We start from the raw sequence: 20,005 nt of genomic DNA, 5'->3' as shown, positions 1-20,005 counted from the left end.
AACGTGTCAAGTTCAGAACGAGGAAGTAAAATACTATTTCAGTATTTTTGATTACCTGTTTGCTCCCATTTTCTTACCAAAATAGATTTTGTTTGGTTAAACATCGACCTCAAGGTATTTATATATGTAATACCAAACAAATTACTGCACATCATGCCTTTTGAGTTTAAAAAAAACCCCAAACCCTACTGTGCCAGTTAACACATTTTACTATAAAATGGACATTGAGGTGTACAAAGAACTTTTAAGAAATTTTGATTTATAGATTACAGAATGCATTTGATAAATAAGAAAGATTTGCTGATTGTTTTCTAAGATTGTATGAGAGAGTAAAAGGGCTTTTCTTGCAGTCCACATGTTGCTCTTCCTCATACCATAACATACCTAACCAAAAGCACTCTTGTGGTCTGCTTCATTCTGAGAAGCTTTTGCACGTGGGTACCATGTGAACTGCTGTTGTACTGTTCCTGTTGTAAAATAATTAGATTTTATTATTGGCCTGCATGCACACTGTTAGAAAATGGTGCCTTTTATTTTCTCCTTTGTCTTCAGCCAATACCAAAGCCCGCAGTAATGAATTTGCTGAGAGGAATGGACTTCGAAAATACGAGTATGTCTTGCATCCACGAACTACTGGATTCACTTTTGTGGTGGGACGTCTAAGGGAAGGTAATGCTTCTTTGAATCTGTATATACTTTCTTTCCTTGCTGATGTTCACAATGCTGCTTGAAGCAATTTTAGAAATATTTTATATATCCTGATCATGGAAAAAAAGTCTTGTTTGCAACCAAACTTAGTGATTGTGACATTTCTTTTGATTCTTGAGTTGATATGAAATACAAATATCATCAGAAAATATGTAGGGAACAAGCAATTATGTTCTTGCAATTTTAAAAAAATATTGTAGCTTAGCAGTCTACCTCAGGAAAATAGTGGAAAACATCTCAAGAAAGTTTAGCTTTATCATCTGTATAGTGCTTAACCACAGTGTGTGGCTGACACTGAACACGCACAGATACGCATTTAAGATGTGCCCTCTCTGAAGAGCTGATGATTTTTTAAATGTAAGAGCAGAGACAAATCACTGTAGTGGACCAACAAGGGTAGCGCGCAGCAGCATGCAGGGGCAGCGGATCGGCTGCCTAGTCTTGCCTGGCTTTTTGAGGTGGTGGTGATGCTGAGAAGCTGTTTAAAGCAGGAGTTGTAGTGCTTGGCAGAGTGGTGGGTAAGAGGATGAAAATCACTTTTTACCTTGCAACAGTCTCCAATCTCTATATTAATTTGGAGGTAGAGACTGATCCCTGGTAACAGGGGAACAATGGGCTGCTCTGGCAGTGGGAATTTGGATGAGATTTCTCCCAGGCTGTAATAGTGGAAACATTTTAATGATACTGATGTGGCAGTGATTCAAACACAGATGAGCAAATGCTTAGCCAGTAAAATGCAGGATAAATGAATGTATGGTTGAAGAAACATGTTCAGTAGATATAAAGTGACTTTTTTATAGGCTAGTTCTTCTGGGTAAAGCAATACTAGAGCTTTAACACATGTTGGATACTCTGTCTGCCAAAGGAAGAAGTCTGAGGTTGTTAGAAAGGATAAGAGCCTGATGGTAGGTTTTTTCCTTGATAGAAACCTTACTTGGATTTTAGAAATAGAGCTGACTAGCATTTTTCTTAATTTCTATTGAGTAGTAGATATACAAAAGTCGCATTAAATGCATTAATATTTTGTCCATCTGGACAAACCTGGTAAAGGACGATGTATCTAATTAACCGTATCTTATCTGACACCTCACAGTAGACATTTTAGGTTTTCATATATTTTGAATGTTTATTACTTAATTTTCTGTAGCAAGCAATTTATCACAGATATAATTTCAAAATCTTGTTTTGCTTAAACTTTTTCAGTGCTGGATTATTATATGCTGTAATCATATTTCTGGCCTAGAAGATTCATTTTCAATTAAAGAAATGTTTTCAGTTTGAAATATTATCAACTTAAAAAAATAGACTGAATTTGTTTCAGAAGCAAGCTTTGTGGTTATACAGTCAATTTCTAATTATATAAAAATACTTCTCTGCTGTATTGCTGTATGAGAGATCCATTCAAATTAGGATATTGGATTTTAAAAAGGAAAATATTTGAAGCTGATTAGCTGATTTTATGCAGCACAAAGCCAGGGGAAAAAACATGAGCATTCTTAGATTTTTTTTTGTCCGGTCTTTCACATGCTTTAAGTCCTATTTATATTTATGACACAATTGTGTGAAGTTTTAATGTCCCTTTTTGCATTGTCCTTTTTTTAATATTGAATGCCACTTTTTAATATTGAAAGAAAGGGGTTAGGTTTAGCTCAGTTGGTTAGAGCATGGTACTGATAATGCCAAGGTCGCGGGCTTGATCCCTGTATGTGCCACTTGCTTGAGGGTTGGACTAGATGATCTCCAGAGGTCCCTTCCAACCTTACCAATTCTATGATTCTATGAATTCATTTGTTGTTTGGTATATTGATGGGTGTTATAAGCTAGATAGATTATGTCTAATGCTATTATGTAGCACATTATGAGTGAGAAGGTAACTTAGCTGGTATTCAAAATACTAAATTGTTATTTACTAGTTTAGGACTTAGTTTTCCATTGTTTGTAAGCTTGCCAAATACCATTTGTGCTGAACTATTTTGTAAGTCCTATAATTGCTTGACTATAAAACACAAAAGTGTATTAAATGCCTGCATATGTATACTTTTTCATCTGTAAAATGTAAATGTCCAGGTAGATTTTTAGATACAGATAATACAGTTGATGCTTAGATTTATCCTGCTGCTCAGGTTTGACTCATTATTCATATTACCAGAATGCTTTTTATACAATTCGGTTACAATTCTATGCAATTTTATACAAATGTCTGATATTAGTAGTAATAAAGGCAGCCAGAATTTTTGAGGTTTGGGTGCTAATATTAAGTGTCTATTTCTGGACTATTATAATGCTACAATAGTAACAATAATCATAAAAACAGACTTGCTTCCTTTTACTGGTTGTAACTGCAAACACAAAGGAGTGTATGTGACTTTAATTTGGAGGAGGGAGTGGTAAAGACTTTAACATCATGTTTACGTCTTTGCAAGTATTTTTGGGCATGGATGACAACCTTATTGCCCTATAGCTCTCCCGTGAATACATTTTGGCTTGTGGCTGTTTTCCGTTCCTGAGGCTGAAGTGTCTTTACTTCAAGCCTGAGTACATTATTTTGCTCTAAAAATAGGTTGGTGAAGGGGGGGAGGTAAATGTCATTAGAAGTTTAGCTGCCTTTCTAATGTTGAAAAAATGAATTACATTTGGCAAGAACATTAATTAATATGCATCATAAGCTATAGCATAAAAGAATTACCTGTTACGACATAAAAATAACTATGAGTGACCCTTCTGAATAGGAAATGAAAAATCCAGGGAAAAAATAACCTTCAGGAAAATGTTACTTTTATTTGTACGTGACAATTTCTTCCTAGAGGAAGCACTGTCTGCACACTGGCAGTATAGTCCTAGAAGGTATCAGTCCTTTGCTTTCCACAAGTGACAAAAATTTCTGGACTATAGGAATAGATTTTTGCGAATGATGACTAACATTCACATTGCTCTGGCCCTTTCTCTCTCTTACATGATCAGTATTTCATCTACTTGATCCCTTTTTCCCATAGCTGCTGCTGTGGTGGTTTCTAAGTCGTTCCTGGGAGCATGGGAGCTAAGAGGAAAAATGTAGATATCCTGCACTAGTGCTACCCTAAAAACAGGCTGCAAATAAAAATTGTTTATGCAATACATCATCTTGGGTTTTGCGTACCTTTGTAACCCTTCAGCAGTGAAAGCTGCTAACCCCAAGCCAGCTCGTTTAAACGGAGGTCCAGGTAAAAGCTGACTCGTTTTTCCTTTCATTATACTCAGGTGCCAAGAGAGTGAAAATACAGTTTTAGTTCTAGAGGGTTACATTATGGTTTTCTTATTCATATTAACCTTAGATTCACCCAAGAGTAAACAGAGACTATGAACATGCTTTAAATGTATAATTAATCATACACTGAATAGAAGGACTGCAGTTGTCATTTTTTAAGCATGAGAAAGACATAAATGTGATTCAGAATTGATTTTTGGGGAAGGGTGTTCCTTTGGTTCAATAATAATTTTAAATAGAATGATTTAATGTAATTTTATTATTTGTGCATGATAAGAAAAAATATGGTATAGACATAAGTACACAAAGAATGAAAGATCACATGTCAGTTGCGACCTGATATGCAGTGTAGCATATACTCTATACTATTACACCTGAAGATATGGGAAGCGAGTAAGAAGAGTAGCAAAAATTTCAGGAAGGACTAATGGAGATCGAAAAGTGTTAAATATAGCTAGATTAAATATGGGTTAACAAAATATGTGCATTTTTCACCAGTGCAAAAAGTTCATCCTTCTTGGGAATGATTATTGATTTTCTAGTCAATTGTGATATTCTCTGCAACAGATGAAGCACGTTTGTCAGGTTCTTCGTTAATCTTTACTGCTGAAAGTTACTCAGAATAGTAGTAGGTTTTTTTCCCATTATGCTTTAAGGTTTGTTTTGTTAAACATTCTGGTCTTAGCCTATCAAAATACTTATGGGTGGACTAATTAATTATACGTATTCTCTGTGGTGAAGCAAACTAGGTTGCTTTGATCCCTTATGGCGGCCAGAGAAATTACACGAGGGAGGACTAAACCTCTGTTGACCAGAGTGACCACGGCAATCCCAGGTGCTTTATTCAGAATGCTGTCGCTCCTGTTAGCTGGCCATTGACAAAGCAGAGAGAAGTCAAATAGTTGATTTGCCTGTTCCCTATTCTGGTCGCTTGATCAAGTAGATCATTTGACTTGCCTCAGTTGTAATGGGTCGTGGTCTTAACTGGCACCCATTGAAAAATAATTAGAGCTTTCTGCTACATTTCTTTGGGGAACAAAATTAGAACAGAGAGCATTTTTGAAAAGACGGGGTCAGGACATGTTTTGATATGAATGAGCAATAGATAAGGAACTCTAGACATCAAAACTAAAATTTGTATTGTTTTTTTTAAAGTTATCATTATGTACCTCCTTTTATTTATCTCCTAAATTCATAACATATCTTTTTTTTAAGCCTGAAACTTTGAGTGGATGTCATGTATGGAAACATTTTGGCAGAATTTGGGTTGAGGAAAATCATCTTCCTTTACAAAATGTAGGATTTTGAAAATGAGAGGAATATGCAGAACTTTAAGTTTTTTATATAAGCATGCCTTTAAGAGAGTTAATTAAAACATCTCTGATTTATATAATTCTTTTGAAGATCTAGTTAATGAGATCCTTCTCTGAAAAGTTGGGAAGTTATTCAGAAGTTGAGTATAGGTTTTCAGGTGTGGCTGTATTTTATGAAATATTTCTAAAGTGCCAAGTGACGTTGAAAGGTCCCGTGGTTTGACTGTTCAATTTCGAAGAGATGGAAAATAATAATAGTTGATTTGATTCAATATTGTCTGGATTCATTGAATTACACACATTATCTTGACAGAGTATCTGTAATTGTAGTAAACTAGTTTGTCAAGAAAAAATAGTTGCTTATGAATATGTCTTAAAATTGCTTTGTGGCTTTTAAAATACTTTTCTAGAACTAAATAAGCAAAAGTATTAAGATACAGTTAAGATTTTAAAGCATTGTTAGAACAGTATTCATACTTTTGCAAACAATCTTTTCTGTCATCATTCAATTTTTAATGAATCTCTTATTGATACTTTGTCTCTATATATCCATTTGATACCTGCATATACTGGGCTATATGTTCCTATCATGAGGTTTATATTTAACTGGATTTACGGTATGATGAGGAACCAGAATTACTGAGATTAGTAGTGTAGTATTTCAACTTCAAATTTAATTTTGGTTCATAATCAAGCAACAAAAAGTATGGCAAATATCAATGCCAACTGCAGCTTCCTAAAATGAAGAAAGATAAAATTCAGCATGTCTCTTTCCATTCCAGAAAGAAGCAGTGAATCTTATCTTTTTTTTTCTCTGATTTGTTTAAAATTGGCACTTTTTCCAGAAACAAATATTTATGTACACACAACAATAAGTCAGCCACTGTTTATACCTGAGTATGGTACTACATTTCAGTACTTGCATGCGGGTATCCTGATCTGTTTCATTGCTAGGTCAAGAAAAATGTGTTTAGATGTTCAATGCAGAATATATCCCTCTGTGCAAATATTGGAATCCTGTAACGCCTACTGACTTTTTCTGTAGATTCTGTATGCTTTTCTGGGAGCTATTGTGTTCACGTATGCATATTTACGTACTTAACTTTTAAAGTCGTTCATTACAATGTGATGCTGTGTGTTTATTTAACTCTTTTATACCTAAGACAATTCATAGGAAAAATTATCAGTGGTTCTCGTGAGAGCTGATGCACATCCGTCTGTTGTTCATCATCAAGGTGTGAAGAAGTTAAACAGTTGCACAGCAGGTTCTTGTAAGTAGAGTGTGGCTGTCCTGGCAATCCACAAAGGATACTGTAAGCTCCCATGCCCTAAAACCCTAAGTAGCTTAAGCTGTAGCTATAATTGAAACTATAGCTTAAGACCTAAATAGCCTGTCTTTAGGAGGGGGTTCTGTCTTAAGCCAGTCATTGTCATGTGAGCAAAGAAACTCAGGTCTGATGTGTTTGTGTAAATGGTGTTTGAAGCTGAGACTGTCAGCTGAGTAAATCATTAACATTACCTTCTGTTCTGAGGTAGCCAGAGCGTACCTCACCTGGAGTAGCTTCCATGGCTTTTTTATTTCTCTGGCTTTGAAAGAGACACATGAGGACTGCTTTTGTGAGTGGATGAAATCTTAATGAGGAATGTTACCACGTTACTGCCAAAGGCTGGTTTTCTGGTTTAGATAGTGTTTCTACTTGGTATCATTGTGTCTAGAGCACCTATAGCTTACAAGATGGATGTCATTCATTGTCAAAGTAATATTAATTTCAAGGTGCATTACATTCATTTTTGAAGGGGAAATTAATTTATTTTTAAATTCAGATGTATACTAGGTTTCTTGATTATACATGTGTGCATATGGATGAATGGAGGTACACATAAAATATACTACTTTCCACTTGTATACACAAAGTTTGTTCCTTCTTCAAGTAAATATTGATGGAAGCATATAGATTGTGGTAAGAGAAGTATCTGTTGAATTATTTTCTGAGGATTTAAGGACTCAAACTGAACCAAATAAGCAGGAGCTGAGCAGTTTCCAGGTTTGTGCCCATATGTTTTCTGTGTAACAGAAGTACAGGAAGTAAAAAGGCCCCACATCAAATCACAGTAAGAGTTAGATCTGTTGTTTTAATGAAAGCTAGCTTCACTTTTTATGACTGAACACATTTCTTTTAGAATAATGTCCTGGACCGATGCCAAAAATTCCACTGGTTTCTATAAGGCCTGAGTTTGCGCACTGACCTGCACTAATCTGTTAGTAGTCTCAGAATAGTTCTAACCTGCTTATTGTTTTTTTCTCAGTTCATGTGTAAACTGAAACTAGTTTTGAAAACAGGAAAGTGCAAGTGGCTACATGAGCATTAACAGTCAACTAATTTCACCTGTATTTCCATTATATTTACAGAGATTAAGCAGCAACTCTCAACCATTGTTCCTTAATGCAAGGAAATTCTCTGCCAGTTGTTTTTTTTTTTTTTCTGTGTATGTGTGCCTCTAAGAGTCATCTTACTGAGAAGACTCATACTTAGAAATTATGGAACTATTGTGAAAGAGCTTTGAACAATTTTTAGCAAAAAATGCAGCATTAGAGCTTTACTGTTTGCTATTATAGTTGAGCTGATACTTTTATGAGAATTGAATCTTGTGCAGTAAATAGCATTGCTTTTGATATAGAAATATCTGCATATAAATTGAAGCTTGCATGCCTTTTATGTTGTCTGTGTTTTGGTAGAAAACTCATAACAAATTAGTTCATAAAAATTGAAGACCTTGTTCAAAACCACATTTTTATCACTAAGCATGAATATCACTACATGAAATTCAGTAATGCAGAAAATACAGTGCAGGCTGTTGGGCTTTATTACAAACATTGACAGTTTTCTCTGTTATCTGGAACATGAGAAAGGGCAGCTCGACTTTTTCCAGAATTCTGTTAATTGTTGATGATTACCAGATCTTGCAAACATCAGCCTGTGTTCAATTTGACTTGCTTCTCAGAATGGGCGCTGGTTTCCTATGGGATATTTTCTTTCCTTTGGTACAAATTGAAGTTTCTTTTTCCATCTCTTCTTTCTTGTATTATTAGTTTAGTAGCCCTCTGTATGAGCCTCACCTCTGTGGCAAGCAGTCAGTCCTTTTGGTCATTCTGGGAAAGACTTGTTATTCTCCAAGCCATTCTCTTCTCTCTGCTCCATCGCTTCCCTTGTTCCTCCTGCCTCGCTCCTGAAGCTGGACTGCAGCACTCCATTTGAGTGTACTCCATTGATTCATATTGCGTTTATTGCCTGTATTATTCTCAATTCGACATATTTTTGTTTTTGTCGCCTGCACCTTCATGGTAGTCATTGGAAATATTTCAGGTTTAATGCTCTTGAGCCTTTCTGGAGCCACCTACTGAAGTGTAATCTTACTGTATTAGGTATGAGTCATGGCTTGTGACAAGCAGATATGCTGTGTGATGGATCATTTTCCATTTACCTCCTCACAGATTATTAACAGTCACTGTGGTAACAATATTAAAAAGTTATTTGCCAGCAGTTACCCCATAGTGGTATTGGAGATTTCAGCTGTTTTCCCTTAACTCAGAATACGCAATATCTGTGGTAACTATGTGGTAATGTTTGGCCAATGTGGGCTTTTCATTGCTTCAGCTGAAGGTGTGGAACAGTTACCTCATCAGATCACGTTCATGTAAGTGAAGTACTTGATTGGCTGCAGATGAGTTCAGGAAAAATGATTGTTCAATAAAAACTAAAATTAATCTCTTCAGAATGGAAAAGATGTTCCTGCCTTTTCTGGTAATGTTATCTTCTCTTCAGAAGAGTTTTTTGTTTTGTTTTGTTTTTGTTTTTTTTAATGTTAGTCTGGTTGTTTGTGCTATTTGGTGGACTGAGAACATGTGGAATGAGGTTTGTCTGTTTGTTTAGGCTTGGTCAACATCTCTCTGGATAATTATTTCAAAAGTTTGGCCATGAGATCAGACCATTTATTTTGGTCCTCTTTTTTTCTCCCCCACATAGTGTCCCTCACAGCTGTATAGTAAACTTAGCACAGTGTCTTGGAATGCTTTTGGTGATCCGCTGAACCTGATAGCGTATTGATATCTACTTATTTCACATGGCATTGCCAGATGCTGTAGATAGTACACTAATTTCTGAGCTCTGTTTATTAGTAAGGTAGATATTTGCTTCAAATAATCTTGAGTAGAGAGAAGCCTAAATGTACTTTTCCAGGACAAAATACTACTTTAGCTGAGTTAGGAGATGATATTTCCTGATGTATTTTATTAGAAAAATAGCAGCATCTAGAGGCTGAATAGACTAATCCCAAATCAGAGTTCTGTCATGGAAGAAATTCTCAATCATTTTTGATGGATTCCCAACTCTTCTACTTTTTGCAGATGCTAGCTGTTTTCATTTCCAGCTGTGTTAAAGTTGCTGCAAAAGTATTTTATGTATTTCTGATACCACTTTTCTATATGAGTAATTACTGGCAGGGGGAGAAGGTCCATGGAATATTATTTCAGTTACTGAAAATGTTGGAACCCTCAAATATATATATTTGATAGCCCCCAAATCTGTAAGACAGTAATAAAGCTTTCAGTCTCCTCTACATGGAAAGTTTGCTGTTTATGTATCATTACATCTTAAGCAGATTGTTTCTTTCATTCTTTACTGCTGTTGCTGCTTCAGCGCTTCTCCCGTTTCCCTCCTCCCTATCCCCTGACATTATTTCCAGGGCATACAAAAATTAGCCCAGCGTCATTCTTTTCCAAGCTGACTCAGATCCTGGAGTTTGGCAATCATTTACAAAGTTCTGCTCCAGAGATATTGAGAGTAATGCCACATTCATAAGTCCTGGATGTTGCTATGGTACTGATACTGAAAACCAAAAAACACAGAGGGCAGAGGAGCTTGGGAAAAATTATGGTGGAATATAAAACACTTTTTAAAATAGATTTTTATCAAAACACAAACTTCAGCATAAATTCAACTCTTCACCTCATTCATCACCTTATATGTAATCTGAAATATTGCTGTCTTTAAGATTTGTTTTGTCAACCTTTTCCTGAACTGTAGGATTCTGGAGGGGAGGATATAAGCTCTTTGCTCTCAATGTTCTCAACAAACATTCGTAGATAGGGGCTTGGTTTAAAGGCACATGTGCCGTGCCTATTACCTGAAGTGCTCTACAGTGTGAATGAACTATTATTATGGAGTATATCACAGATAACAAGTATAAGATTTGAATGTATTTCCCCATAATTTCATTTTTCTGTGAAATACCTACCAGATAAGAATTGGAATAAGAATATGGTGTATTTGATACACATTCTCAATTGTAGTATCTCTTCCCCAATCCCATTTTATACTGTTAACAGTTAATGCTCATATTCTAAAGTAAGCATTTGTGAAATGTATATCATCTGTATTTAGACATCTGAAAAACTGTTGTGTTATTTGTGTTGCTAATCATTGTTAGCCTGGCAGTATAACAATTAAAGTGAGTGCTTTTAGTGATTATAAAACAGTTCCAGAAGCAGGGACCTGAGAAGCCTTCTGCTGGCTTATTCTAGTAAGTGGTCCTTCACTATGCTGTTCAGAAAAGGAGCCAGCCCATCGTGATGGTTTTTGGCATTGCACAGGCAATAGGGGCATCTATTAGGAGAAAAGCATAATATGCAGAACAAATGAAAAGAAGAGAGACATTTTCAAAGATGCTTCAGAGACTTTGGAATTTGTGAGCAATGGCACGTTTGTGTTGCCTGGATGTTGCTATGGGTACTGATGTTGAAAAACCAAACACATGCAGAGGGCTGACCTTAGGGACATAAGTCCCATTTAATATCCTATAAGAATTAATATTCTTTAAATCTACTCGGATGCTTTTGAAAAAATCTTCCCTCAAAAGGATTCTTTGCCTAAGTGTTCTCCAGGTTCTTCCTGTCAGCAGTGCCACTGTGATTTAACCAGTCCTATTTCTGTCTTCACTTATCTGAAAAAGCATTCCTTCCAAAAGAAAAGCTCCCTGGCTTCCTGAATCAACTCATTCTTTATTCTTCTTTTAGCACGATCAGAGCATTAAATGAAATATATGCTCAGCAGCTATGTGGACCTTCTTTTCTTCCCATTCTTCACATATTGCCCGTTAGGCACGGACTGTGCCGTTTTGAGGTATGGATTTTATTCTTGTATGTCTAAAACAGTCATCCCACTGGTATACTTTGGTTTACAACAATACAGGTATTTTTGAAGCAGTTGGCAGTTAGACTGGGTGTGTCTTAAGTAGTGGACCACATGTCCACAGCACTGCAAATATTTAAGAAACCTGTTAATAATGCATTCGAAGCCATTCTGAGAAGCTGTGGAGATCCACCAAGATTTATGCTACCTGTGGTGCTAATGAACTCAGTTGACATTACACTCGGAGACGCACACATACGCATGCACTCAATTTTTAAAAACATAGAATGTTCTTTAGTAATGGACAACTTTGTTATTATAAATCAGAAATTATTTAAAATGATTATTTTTCTCCTTGAAGGGATAAATTCTCTTGACTTTCGGTCTTGTGCTTTTCAATATTATCTGACATGTATTGTAATCAATCAGTAGCGTATTTTTCTTCACATCATTTTGTTTGGATAGCAGTAGACAGCATAGACTTATTAAAAGCAAACAGCCAAATGCTGAAAAAATGTAATGCAATGAGCCTATGACTCATGTGATTCCTTTAAGGTACAGTATATTGTCTATGTATAGAGCTGTGTATATATAGAGGGGGTTTGGTGGCTGATTTCCATCATACTTGGCAAGCAGTCTGGGAGAAGGATCATATTTTAAACTTTGTTAGTACAGTTAGAGAAAACAAATCTTACTTAGCCTTTTTGAATTTATGGAGTAAGGATATGTCCTCCATGATTTTTTGGAAGCATAATGATTTTACTCTTCCATTCCCTCTGGGCTGACAACTCTATAGTAACATTATGGCAGCCTTACACCCAAATCAATAAGTTTGTAGTAATGAAGCTAACATGGATTTCAGCTAGTCCAAAGTATGAACAAAATGAGTTCACTAAGCTTGCAAATGTTGTAGCACACTCAGGACCAGGGTAGCATTGTTGTTATTCAGAGTATCATGGGCTTGGTAGAAGTCCATTGCCTAGTCCTAGCTAAAGAAAGGTGATTGAGTAGATATGTGAAACTCACAGAACTGCCAGGACCACCAGGTGCTCCATCTTGACCTACAAACAAGTGGCATCCGAAGGCTTTATTTATTTTTTTTTTTTTGATGTAAAATATAAGAAAAATGCTGAACATCATTGTAATTGAGTGACTAAATGCTCAGAAGTAGGAAATTCAAAAATTCAGATTCAATGTAGCCCCCTTGTGGTGTATGCATTTGAGTGAGAGAGCAAGTGATGTATTTTGCCAGTCTGATATTTCCTTGGCTTCCTTGGCTTCTAACAGTATATTTCATGCTTTTTCATTTCAAATGAAAGAAGGAAAAGAAGTGTCAGAAGATTGAACTTTTAACTGCATGGCTTTGAAGTACTTCTGCTATGCAAAAAGTTGTAAAGGAAGAAGGCAAGTTCCATAATCTGTAGTATGTTCTGTGGAAGAGCTCAAGAGGAAAGACCCTGAGGAAACAAATTGAATTTCTTCCTATGAGAAAGGTGGAATTTGAGAGTATCTAATTATAACTCTAGAAATGTTGCTTTCATTTTCAAGAATTCTATAGTAGCTCTTTTGTAGCTGTTATCTTCTAACTATTTTCCCAGAATATTTTGCTATTCAAAAGCACATTCCTAAAATATTTTTAATATTTTAGTAGGAAAATTGTGGTCAATGCAAAAGGACAGAAATACTGGAGATGGCTGAAAGAAATAAGAGGAGTTTGAAAGTGTGTACTGTGACACTGGAACAAATCCAGTTCTTTAAGCATAGCTTATAAATACAATAATGTGGTTTACATGTGTGAGTAGTCCAGAGAGAACACTTCAGGAAACAGTACTGTATCAATTGGGATATTTGAACATGGTTATATAATGCTTAAGCATCTTCTATCTCTCAGATTTCATTCTCTTTAAAAGTTCCAGTTCTCAAGTGGTATGTTTCTTTGGTAGCTTTTCGTCACTAAATTGTGATTCTACTTTATGGAGCAGAAATATCATGCTGCTTTTTCCTCCATGGAATTTGCTATGTGTATCAGCTGTAGACAAGTATCAAAAGCAGTTATCTTGAAAAGGAATACCAGCATAGTTTATAGTTTTAATCCCAGAAGTATGATACTCTGCTAAAAATTTTTCTCTTAAAACACACACACACACACACACACACACACACACACACACAAAGAAGCCAATTATACAAATACAAATATGAGCAATTTGCTGGTCAGGCTTTTGTCACAGGGTAAACAAATGCTGTTGAAAAGTGCATGTAAAATACATTTTGTCTGCTATTCAGCACATACTGTAGCTAAAATGGAAAATTCTGCAGAGCCGAATGATAGCACTAAGTGAATTGGCATTTGCGTTTAGTTTTCCAGTGGTTTGGCAGTATTAATAATGCAACAGAAGGACAGGATATCCTTCAACTAAGTCAGTATGAAGAAAGGTTTTCATTAGCATTACAGTGAACTCTGAGAACTAAGTATTCGTGCTCATTAGAAAAAAGTTTTGAGAAGTAGTTTTGATGTTTGAAAGTGTTTGGCTAATTTCCGAGAGTATCTAAATGTGACTCTTAGCAAAAGCTGGTTTTATTTGCAGTGTAGGGTTAAAGCATCTTTCTCAGGCTGTTACTGTAATTCATAAGATGTTATTTTCAGCAGTGTTTATTATACAAAAGAATGTTCAGAACCAGATAAATACACTAGGGAGCCTGGTTAAATAGAAATAAACCGAAGGAATTACTTAAAGTTACAAGAGAAACAAAATGCTGACATTGATGAGATAAACTATTCTTTCTGTTGTTTTTCCATAATAGTCTACTTTAGTCAAAAACAGGAGAGCAGTAATGGGTATATTTATACATTCGTGGGCAAATTCAGATGAAGATCACAGCTTCTGATTTATCATCAATGGCAAAATGAGACAGAAACAATGTAGTCTGGAAGAGCTGGTGCTTATCAACAAAATTTATAAGCGAAGAGATTAATTAGATGTATCACATAGAAGTTGATGACAATTAAAGGATAGACTAGGAAGCAGTATGGCTTTTTACAGTTGTTGTCACCACGGACAACAGAGCACTTCTGATGTCAGGACAGTCAAATTAGTCCAGATTTTGAAACAGAGTGCTCAATTCTGCTGAAATGGAGATGGCCATCTGGCAGCCTACAGCAATTTTGGAATTTGCTGTGTTTACTCACGTACCCCATCCTTAGTTATATGCTTAAATTTTGATTTGATGACCAGCTATGTCTTTATCAGCCAAAAGTATCTCCTAGGTAAGTTATTGCGTGCACCATTACACAATAGCTCAAGACCAACCAAATTCTTAGCCTTTTCCGCAAATTTGATTAAGACACTGTTAGGATTTTTTGAAGGATTTCCTGATAGACCTCCCTGTTGGGTCAATAGTCCAAATAGCCTTCCAGGTAATCTTTCTTCACTATTTTTTTGTCCACTGTATGTCCTGATGTCTGTGCCTAAAATAGGCCTGAAAGAGTGTCATATACGTGGCCTCACCAATCCTCCAGAAGACAGAGCTAATTCCTTGAATTTCCTTCTCTATTTCTGCCATTATACCCTTGTTTATTTCTTAGTCTGAGAGCAGAGGGAGGAGAGGAACAACTCTGAAGTTTGAGAGGTGAGAATATTCAGGCCTTGGTGGTTTTATCCTTTGGGTGTTTCTTCTTTTGTTCCCCCTGCACTCTCATTCGCAGTCCTGCTCTGGCACTTCTCACAAAGCTTTGAAAGGTTGTAGTGTCATTCCAACTACTAATCCCTTGGGTGTGTTGCATTCAGCTTCCTTCTTCCTCTTAAAAGAAGCCAAAAGTGGGATGGGTCTCTCTCTCAAGTGTGAAAGATGTGATGTTTTGCTAACTTCTTTGATAAAGTCACTCCACATCAGATACTTGTCAAAAAGACCCTTTTGGAGCCTCTGTGAGGTTCCTACTGTGTCTAGCTCCACCTCAGGCAGCCTTTGCTGTGTTGATGCCTGGAAGTTGCCCAGTGTGATGTCCCATATACAAGGGTTTAGATTTCTTGCCACACGGTGGGCACTTGTGATAGGAGTACCGTTTCCATCTCAGCATTGTTGACTACTTTCTTACTAAGCTGTTCTGGACTGTAGTTACTGCCATGGATTTAAAGGAAGATCCATGTTGCATTAAAGCTGCCAGAGGATGTGAGAGTACTACTTAGTGAGGGACATGCAGGTCCCTACTAGAACTATGCATGGGATACTGGGTAATGTGCAGAAAACTGGTATATGGTATATGTCCTAACAATGCAATAAGCTATAACTTTTTTTTTTTTTTTTAACTGAGCTTGAAAGTAAATGACTGTAATACCAAATCTGGAGACGAAGAACAAATAAGCCCCCACCAGCCAAAAAAAAATAATAAAAAAAAAATGGTGGTAGTAGTAGTCGTCTTGCTGACTAAAGATTAAATTTTTTCCTTTTAGCGTCTAGTACAAGATTAGGAATTGTGGATGGAATATAAGCCATCAAAGCTATCAACTGTCTTTAAGTACCTTTAACCACAAGGGAAATGGCAAAGTTGTTGCTATAGAACCCATGCCCAAGTTGTTATCACTTCAACTTAGTGTACTGTGAGAGTAGAAACATCTTGTAGTTTTTCCTAAAAACGTAACAATTCTATCTTATCTCATCACAAGGAGAGATAGGAGGCAGGAATTTCTGTGGCCTTTGGTACATTAGTTTAAGATGATTTTAAGTGTCCATCTTGGCCTTCAGATCTCTGGGAGAATCCCTCGCATGCTGAAGTTGGTGGAAATTTCATACTGACTGTACTAGATAAGGTATCTGGATATGCGATTGCACAAGAGAAACATTTGTATGTTGTTTATAGATACTTCAGCAAATGAAATGTACCGCTTTGCACATCCCCTTTTAAGTATAAGACTTCAGAAAAAAAGTGTCAGAGAAGAGGTGAAGATGGATGGGAAATTGCTCTTGAATGGAAACTTGATGTTAAATAAGATCTTCTTATGTGTCACTGTTTGAAACACGGTAAGAGTTCCAGGGACTAATTATCTAGCAATGGATGGTGACATGGAAATGTATTAAATATACATAGATAGCTAATCATTAATACTTGATGCATGCAAAAGAACAGTCTACTTAATATTTATATAAATTAAGCAAAGTTCAAAGTGGCAGTATAATAAGCAACAAGAATGTTTTCCATTTGAGTAGAACAAAGCAGCAAATTCACATTTGAAATAGAGCCTTTATTCTTCAGTTGTCTTTTTCTGGGTAGTAGTAATTTTAACATACATTTTATACACAGTAATACTGTGGTCCTAGGTCTGGAGAATATTCTCTAGACAAGCTAGTCTTTTAGATGCTAACAATTCTTTGGTGGGTGTCATGTCCGCACTATGCCTTTTAATTATGACTTCAAATAGTTAAAGGAACTAGTGTTGTATCAGCGTGATAAGCAATTGTAGACGTCTGTATAGTGTCTGGTTTATTTCCCAAAGTTTGTTGAAATACTGAATGGGTGCTCCCTCTGAGGAAGTCAGGCTGGTTTTGGCATCTGCTAGGAAAGAGTGGGCTGAAAATTAGCTTTGCCTCAAACTTCTGCATGTCTGGGTGTGAACGGGCAGAGGTGAGGCTGTTGTACATGCAGGGTTAACTGAGTATGGCAGAGGAACAGAGCAGCTCCTCAGAGGAGCAGCTCCAGCAAGGATTCAGCCAAGAGGCAGCCTGTCACCTGGAAGATAGAAACTCATTGCCGGTAATTGAGTGCAGAAGAAAAACTCTGAGGAGGAGTGAGGAGAAGGAAAAGTTCAAAAAGATGTATTTGTCCTTGGCCTTCTATTGGTGACTACCAGATAGATGGCAATGCTTATCTAGTCTCTTTTGTTGTATCCTGCTTGTATTACTTCCTTTCAGAATTATCCATGAATACGTAAAAAGAAAAATTGCAGACCTAGATTATTTATAGAGTTTTTAAAACTCTCTTGGAGCAGTGAGGCAGATTCTTTGGCAGGGGGAGGAGTGTATTTAAACAGTTACTGAATGTATATTAATATGTACTAGTAAACAAACTTCAGAAACTGATAAAGAACAGATGCCTTTGCCATGTTTCAATGGTAAGCATATGGATATTTAATTTTGAAATATAAATCCCAAAGCACTTAGACCAGTGCCTGTCAAGTTGTTTGTCATGATAAGAGGGTTTAGCTTGGAGCTGCAAATTTGCACCTATTCCTTCTTTATAATCTACTGTTGAATTTGAGTAGTTAGCCACTATTCAGCCTTTTTGTGAGCCAGTAGTCCTTAATCTATGCGGAAAATGTACCGCCAGCAGCATGCAGGACAGTCATTTGCCTGTGTATTACGCAGGGCTGTACAATACAGAGGAACAACTCCTAAATGTTTTGTTTTCTCCTCATCATTCAGTGTGTGGCCCCGGGGCTTATATACTGCACTATTTGAGCTCTTATGTGAAAACGAATTTCCTTATAAGCTCTGATGCTCACTGCTCTAATGCTTCACAAGATTGAAGGATTTTATTTTCACTATGTCTGCATTTATCTCATTGTACACGTGGAAATTGAAGCACAGTGAGACTTAAGTCAGATCCATGTCCTGGTTTTAGACACCTGTGGGATTATTTTTCTGTCATAGCACTTTCTGTGTTCAAAGCACAGCTTTCCCGGCTGCATCTGGGAATGCTCAGCAGCGCTGTAAAACTGACCCTAGAAACTCCAGCCAGCCAAAACAGAAGATGAGAAATTAAAGACTGTTTGTGCAATAGGCAGAAATGGCATTCATTTCTCCTGGGTTTCGATTAGCATTAAGATTGAGTTGAGACTCAGCTTCCTGAAGTTGAGTTTGTCCTGTTCCACCTCCAGGTTCTCTGTTTTGTTCTTCGTGGACCTTTCTGGTCCTACTGCAAATGAAATAAACTCCTGTGATCTTTTTTGTGACACAGCCCTGATTCACTGCAAATTCAAGTCCTAAGGCAAAGTAATGCATTGTCGCAGAACTAAAGACAATATCTGTTATATAGGCAGAGACAGCCTTAGATCGAGCATTTTCCAACTTTTGAGTGTTGAACTTTACAACCTAGTGTTCTTTACCCCTGATTTTTTTATGTTATTTTAAAATATTTTTAAATACTAAATCAACAGTCTCATCACGCAATAGACACTGCTACCGTCCCCCTAGTCCATGGGACTGCTTTGTTTCCCAAATTATCTTCCAGAATATTAAATAGTTGTCCCCTTTGCATTTGAATCAAGACTGCTTCCTTCCCCATGCTACATGGGCAGTCACATGCAGGAGCAGTGAAGGCAAGCAATGTGTCCTGCTACTTGCTGGGAATGGTGTCTGGGCTGTACACCAGCAGCTGACAATACTCTGCAAGGATGGATTCGCCTTGAATTTTGGGTGTAAACTCTATAAAATGTTTGCTGAGCATGAGCAAACTTAAGATTCTTCAAAGACTCATAGTTGTTGGCCAAATTTGGGATGTTTTCTTGGAAGTTGTCCAAAGGCATATTGCTGACACAAATAACCATCCCCTGCCAAACATCAAGTCTCTGTTTCAAGGCTTACAGATGATAGGTCTCTGCAAAGAAGAAACCATCTGAAACTTTTTTTTGTGACTTTTTAAGAGAACATCTTTTCCATAGCCTCAGTCTTTGATACAGCTGAATTGCTTTGGCTGAAATTGTGGTACCCCATCTTCCCTTTGGAAAAAATAAACTGAGGCTGAAAAAGTCTGGAGATATAAACCACTTCAGTCCAAGTAATTTAAACATGATGTTCTTCATACTAGTTGCAGTAAGGTCTTGTAATGAGAGAACTGGGCAGTTGTAATGTGGAGGTACTAACCCTGCTGTATAGTAAAAGAAATGGGCTGTTGTCATCTGAACCTTCTTATACTACCATAAGATTAGTTTTCAGGAACTTGATTTTTAGACCAAATAACCAAATCTGGCCTGGACGTCTTGCCCTAATTTGATTTTTGCTTGATCAGGAAAAAGTGCGATATATTGGCATTGCTGTGTGCAGACTCAATGCAGCCATGTAAGGACAGTTTGTTAGGATATCGTCTTGCAATATGAAATGTCTTTTCATGAAAAGAATGCAAAGAATTTTGTTAGTAATAACGTGTTGCCCTTTATGGGTGAAGTTATTTTGCTCCTTTCCAGAATGAATGCAGCTTTCACTGACTGCAGTAAGGCTCTGCTGCTGGCCCAGCTTTTCAAGGATGGATCCTTAGCTGGGATGGATTAGCCTACCTCTGTTGAAGTACATAGGACTTTGCAGATTTACACTAATCAGATATTTTTGAGTATCTCAGAAGGTATTCCTTTTAACTCAGATGTTCAGGTTTGCACTCCTGGAATTCAGTTTTTTTATTTTCCAGATGAAAGGTAGTGAAACATATTAGGAAGCGTTTCTTAAGTTTAGTTTGTTTCTAAACAAGTTGCATAACTTGCAAAGGGGATAAATTATTATTCCACCCAAAAACTTTGTAACCAGTGTCACTTTTTATGTGCATCTAAACCTGCACTGCCACTAGG

General features: G+C 36.7%; 1 protein-coding gene across 4 annotated transcripts in view; it reads left to right on the top strand.

The window, feature by feature from the left end:
• Window positions 1-20,005, top strand: part of LCLAT1 (lysocardiolipin acyltransferase 1) — a 171,050-nt gene that overhangs the window by 119,033 nt on the left and 32,012 nt on the right. For all 4 annotated transcript variants that reach the window (XM_062571739.1, XM_062571741.1, XM_062571740.1 and 1 more), the window contains one exon: window positions 553-669. In XM_062571739.1, the coding sequence (XP_062427723.1) occupies window positions 553-669 (117 nt within the window). The remainder of the gene's footprint in view (window positions 1-552; window positions 670-20,005) is intronic.

The sequence above is a fragment of the Rhea pennata genome, chromosome 3 (assembly GCF_028389875.1).
Source record: "Rhea pennata isolate bPtePen1 chromosome 3, bPtePen1.pri, whole genome shotgun sequence".
Lineage (NCBI taxonomy): Eukaryota > Metazoa > Chordata > Aves > Rheiformes > Rheidae > Rhea > Rhea pennata.
This window is presented reverse-complemented; position numbering and strand designations above follow the sequence as displayed.